The 5,832-nt window shown below is 43.5% G+C and overlaps 1 protein-coding gene across 4 annotated transcripts in view; it reads right to left on the bottom strand.

Annotated features, from left to right (window-relative positions):
- Positions 1-5,832, bottom strand: part of LOC118370804 (KICSTOR complex protein ITFG2-like) — a 34,248-nt gene that overhangs the window by 13,662 nt on the left and 14,754 nt on the right. The window contains exon 5 of one of the 4 annotated variants that reach the window (XM_052460370.1): positions 1,404-2,332. The exons of 2 other annotated variants lie outside the window; for them this stretch is intronic. In XM_052460370.1, the coding sequence (XP_052316330.1) occupies positions 2,319-2,332 (14 nt within the window). In that variant the 3' untranslated portion in view covers positions 1,404-2,318. Of the gene's footprint in view, positions 1-1,403; positions 2,333-5,832 lie in introns of those variants that run through there. One more of the 4 variants, XM_052460371.1, reaches the window with a different exon arrangement.

Genomic DNA, 5,832 nt, shown 5'->3' with positions numbered 1-5,832 from the left:
GCTATGCTTGCAGTTTTTTTACAGGTCTAATTTGCACACATTTACTATGCCAAGACTAAGATGCGCCAGTCACATCTTGACGAATGCCTGTTATAACACAAAAACAAGACTAAGCTACAGTAACAGTACAACCAAAACACATCGAACCACAAGCAGTATCACTAATATCCACCACCTGATCAACTGGAGGGAAGAAGGGAGAATATGCAGCGCTAACTAAAACATGAGTCACTGTGCTGCCATTTTCTTTTTTTTAATAGCTCTGATATTCTCATGGTTGTGTTGCTGTGACGTCGTTATAAAAATAACCTTTTCAAGTTGGCGCAGCAGAGAAAGCAGATGTTCCCACAGCGAGGGACTGGGGGGCTGGAGGGATGACTCCTCTGACTAGGGAGCAGGTCCCTGGCTGGCTGCGTCCCTGTGCTAATGCTAACATGTGTAACAGATGTGATCGTACTACGGAACTCTTGCGTTGTGTTCTTAAAGAAAGGACTGTTCAGCCAGAGATCCCCGTTGATTGGTGTTTATTCTGACGATAGACACAAGGAAGCACATTAGATATGACGGACAGTAGGTTGACGGCTGTAGATTCGTTATTAGTCATTTGCATGTCAATATCAGACTGGGTATTTTGTAATCAAACGTCATAACGACAAAATTAGTACAAAATACCTGACAATAGACACAAGGAAGCACATTAGAAATGCAGGAGCAACAGTATGTTGATTGCTGTAGATTTGTGATTCGTCTGTTAGCATGAAAATAACTGAATAAGCAGGGAGCTAATGTGTCCACTACAATTAGTAAATGCTAGCTAACAACCCTCTTACAGCGCTAACATACAAAAGCAAATCCCAGGAAGCCCGCAATATCTAACAGGTACGCACGCGCACACACAGTGTACAAAACCCTAGGAACACCTTCCTAATATTGAATGCACCCCCATTTGCACTCAGAACACCCTCAATTCGTCGGGGCATGGACTCTTCAAGGTGTCGAAAGAGTTCCACAGGGATGCTGACCAATGTTGATCCAATGCTTCCCACAGTTGTGTCAAGTTGGCTTGATGTCCTTTGGGTAGTGGACCATTCTTGATACACACAGGAAACAGTTGAGCTTGAAAAACCCAGCAGCGTTGCAGTTCTTGACACACTCAAACCGGTGTGCCTGGTACTTACTACCATACCCCGTTCAAAGGTTCTTAAATATTTTGTCTTGCCCATTCACCCTCAGACTGCTTAGAATTTACGTTTCACGATCTCCCCCTATCTGCAAGCATGGCCAATGGCATAACACCTTATTGATATGTAAATTCAACCAACCAATAGGAATACATACACTGAATACATATTTCTTCAGTGGCAAGTGGAAACATAACCAACCCTGTTACGCATGCTCCCCCAATCAGAGAGGAACCAGCGAGGCAGGCTGCCTCTGTTTGTTAATCCCCCTTGCCAGCCCAGCCCCCAGGTGCTCTGCTGAATCACTGCTACCAACAAACAGCCTTAGGACTAGAGCCACACATATTACACAGATGTATCTCTGACTGCAAAGGAATACAAGCTCCAAACAATGCTACTAGCAGAGGTCTCTATGACCAAGTTGTTACCTTGGCACCCAGCACCAAATCAGCTTCAATGTTAAGGCTGTCACAAGAGACTATTTTCTCACTGTTCTCCATGTCCACAGTGCTGATGGAATAAGAACAGGTACTGCAGTAGACAGGATTCAGAATAACATTGCTAATGTCAAATTTGGAAGAGAAATGGACCTCAGCTAAGGAAACTTCTAATCAGATCAGTGTCAATTTAAAAAGCTATTGTCCTGTGCTGCTGCTGTCTGCTGTCTGTTTTACAGATGTATCAGTTGTCATGTCACAAAAACAGCCAAGTCCATTCATCTCATCTGAACTGTCTCTCAGTAACTGTTTCATCTGAGCCATGGGACGTCCCTGGCTTATCCTAGGTTTAAACGCAACGCGTGGGCTCATAAGTGTAGGCCCACAGAGAGAAGGAACTCTGCGGAGCTACATTATATCAAAGCCAGGTACAGAACGTCCCCCGAGCACCCTACAGATAACCCAAAGCATTAGTCATCTGTGCAAAACTGTAGTTTGCCGTCGCAGCATGCTTTGGGAGGCCAGTAGCAACTTTCCTTTGGAGTCAGTGCACAGGCCACATCATTTGTTCCTCTGCAGAGAACAACGGCATAATTCAGGGGTGTAAACGTTGAACACAGGAAACAGTAATGGTAGTCTCCGTTGTTACGTTGGGGCTTTTGACACCTCTGGACCTCCGCCAAGCTATTCTCTTGCTTGATTACTTGAAAACTGCTGTGAATAAAACAGAATAGTAAGTATTATTGCTCACTTGTGATTCTGTTAGTCATATGATTAAAAATGCATTAAAACTAGAGGCATCATTGAGGCATCTAACCCTCTTTTGCCTCCCACACTAAAGTCTAGCCACGCCTGAAGTCTCTCTCCATCTTTGGAAGAGTGTTGCAGGGTAACAGAGCACCTCCCCGCAGACCTTGAGTACGGTGTCCATTTTCAGACCGCCTCAACAAATAGACACCGTACCGGAGACCGTTCTCACTTACTGGAAGGAGAGGGGCTCTGCAGAGCCTAGCAGGAGACATAGTCTGACCCAGTGGGATGAAAGGCTGATACAACACTCCCACTCACAGAACCATCACACACTGAATCTCCCACTCACAGAACCATCACACACTGAATCTCCCACTCACAGAACCATCACACACTGAATCTCCCACTCACAGAACCATCACACACTGAATCTCCCACTCACAGAACCATCACACACTGACTCTCCCACTCACAGAACCATCACACACTGAATCTTCCACTCACAGAACCATCACACACTGAATCTCCCACTCACAGAACCATCACACACTGAATCTCTCTCGGAGTCTTCATCACTACACATGGGATCTATCTCAGGTTACATAGGCGTTCCACTGATGAAAGATGGTCAATGTGTGACTCTGTCCAACCGGTCACAAATGGAAGAGCCTTCATTGCTTTTCAGCATCGCAGGCTAAATGGTGTAACTATGGCAATTGAAAGAAAAGTGTTATTTCAAATCATGTACTAGATCATGACATGAAAATAAATATTGGACAAGACAGCACAGTTGCAGTCAAAATTACAGGCCAGTGTTGACACACAGTATTATAATTGACATGTTACCTGCTCCTATTGTAATAGACCTGAGAATAAACAGACAGGGTTGGTGGGGTGGAGGAGAAACCTGTCTGTCTGTATTCTGCACGCTGTCTGTATTCTGTACGTCAACTCACAATGTGATGATTTGGCTTGCCTGTTAAAGAGAAATGACTCTCTGAGTTTCGATTCCTCCTCTCTCTCTCCGCGTGGTGGGGGCTGCGGAGGAAACAGAGACTAGCCCTCACATCAAGGACCCTTGTGAGGTAGATAGGGGCCGGTGGGTTGTCAGTCAAGATCAGAACCCGTCACGGTGACACTGGGATCAAGCCTGAGCGAGAGCGCATGCACACACACACACACACACCAGCATCAAGCCTAAGCACGCACACACACACCAGCATCAAGCCTAAGCACGCACAGGGGTACCATGCCAGTTTGGAACAGACTGTAGCCACCACAGAGACTCAGCAAAAGCACATCTCCATCAAGATGAGTGTTGTCTAATGGGCTAGGGACTTTGTTATGGCTCATCTTTCTAACAGCTCTCATATACTCACAAGGACCAGGACCGATTACAGTACATTACCATGTCTATTCAGGTTGAGACAATGCATGAAGCGTCTGTAAACAACTACCAACACTACTTCAATATTCAGCCAGTATGAATGCTTTTCAGCCTGTATGAATGCTATTCAGCCTGGATGAATGCTATTCAGTCTGTATGAATGCTATTCAGCCTGTATGGATGCTATTCAGCCTGTATGAATGCAACATTGCAGCGATATTATGTGAAAATCAATACGGCTTTATTGTACAAACAGACCCAGATTATGCATGGAGGCTCTCACAGAGGGGCTACTGAGCATAGATACATGCATACTTTACTGTTCTATTTCATTCTGTGCTACAGAGATCAGGGGAGCATGTGGGCTAGTAACGCACAGAATGGCACATAAAAACTGTGATATAGAATGGAAATGGGGTAGGTAGGCCTATAGAGATATAAAACTGAGACTCTGCATGCAGACTTCTGCCAAAATATCCTCCGTGTACAACGTTAAACACCAAATAATGCATGCCGAGCAGAATTAGGATGATACCTACTGATTACCAAAATCCAGAAAAGAACCGCTAAATTATACAACCACCTAAAAGGAAGCGATTCCTAAACCTTCTATAACAAAGCCATCACCTACAGAGACATGAACATGGAGAAGAGTCCACTAAGCAAGCTGGTCCTGGGGCTCTATTCACAAACACAAACACACCCCGCAGAGTCCCAGGACAGCAACAAAATTAGACCCAACCAAATGAGAATGACAAAACAAAAAGATAATTACTTGACACATTGGAAAGAATTAACAAAAAAAACTGAGCAAACTAGAATGCTATTTGGCCCTAAACAGAGAGTACACAGTGGCAGAATACCTGACCACTGTGACTGACCCAAACTTAAGGAAAGCTTTGACTATGTACAGACTCAGTGAGCATAGCCTTGCTATTGAGAAAGGCCACCATAGGCAGACCTGGCTCTCAAGAGAAGACAGGCTGTGCACACTGCCCACAAAATGAGGTGGAAACTGAGTTGCACTTCCTATCCACCTACCAAAAGTATGACCATATTAGAGACACATATTTTCCTCAGATTACACGGAATTTGAAAACAAACCCGATTTTGATAAACTCCCATATCTACTGGGTGAAATACCACAGTGTGCCATCACAGCAGCAAGATTTGTGACCTGTTGCCACAAGAAAAGGGCAACCAGTGAAGAACAAACACCATTGTAAATACAACCCATTTTTTTTTTCTTTTTTTTTTCCCCTTTTGCACTTCAACCATTTGCACATCGTTACAACACTGTATATATACTGTACATAATGACATTTGAAATGTCTTTATTCTTTTGGAACTTCTGTGAGTAATGTTTACTATTCATTTTTATTGTTAATTTCACTTTTGTATATTATCTACTTCATTTGCTTAGGCAATGTAAACTTAGAGTTGAAGTCGGAAGTTTACAAACACTTAGGTTGGTTTTTCAACCACTCCAAAAATGTCTTGTTAACAAACTATAGTTTTGGCAAGTCGGTTAGGACATCTGCTTTGTGCATGACACAAGTAATTTTTCCAACAATTGTTTACAGACAGATTATTTCACTGTATCACAATTCCAGTGGGTCAGAAGTTTACATACACTAAGTTGACTGTGCCTTTAAACAGCTTGGAAAATTCCAGAAAATAACATCATGGCTTTAGCAGCTTCTGATAGGCTAATTGACATCATTTGAGTCAATTGGAGGTGTACCTGTGGATGTATTTCAAAGCCTACCTTCAAACTCAGTGCCTCTTTGCTTGACATCATGGGAAAATCAAAGGAAATCAGCCAAGACCTCAGAAAATTAATTATAGACCTCCAGAATTCTGGTTCATCCTTGGGAGCAATTTCCAAACGCCTGAAGGTACCACGTTCATCTGAACAAACAATAGTATGCAAGTATAAACACCATGGGACCACGCAGCCATCACACCGCTCAGGAAGGAGACACGTTCTGTCTCCTAGAGATGAACGTACTATGGTGCGAAAGTGCAAATCAATCCCAGAACAACAATAAAGGACCTTGTGAAGATGCTGAAGGAA

This window comes from Oncorhynchus keta, chromosome 13 (assembly GCF_023373465.1).
Source record: "Oncorhynchus keta strain PuntledgeMale-10-30-2019 chromosome 13, Oket_V2, whole genome shotgun sequence".
Classification (NCBI taxonomy): Eukaryota; Metazoa; Chordata; class Actinopteri; order Salmoniformes; family Salmonidae; genus Oncorhynchus; species Oncorhynchus keta.
The sequence above is the reverse complement of the archived record's forward strand: the minus strand, read 5'-3'. Positions and strand labels throughout refer to the sequence as shown.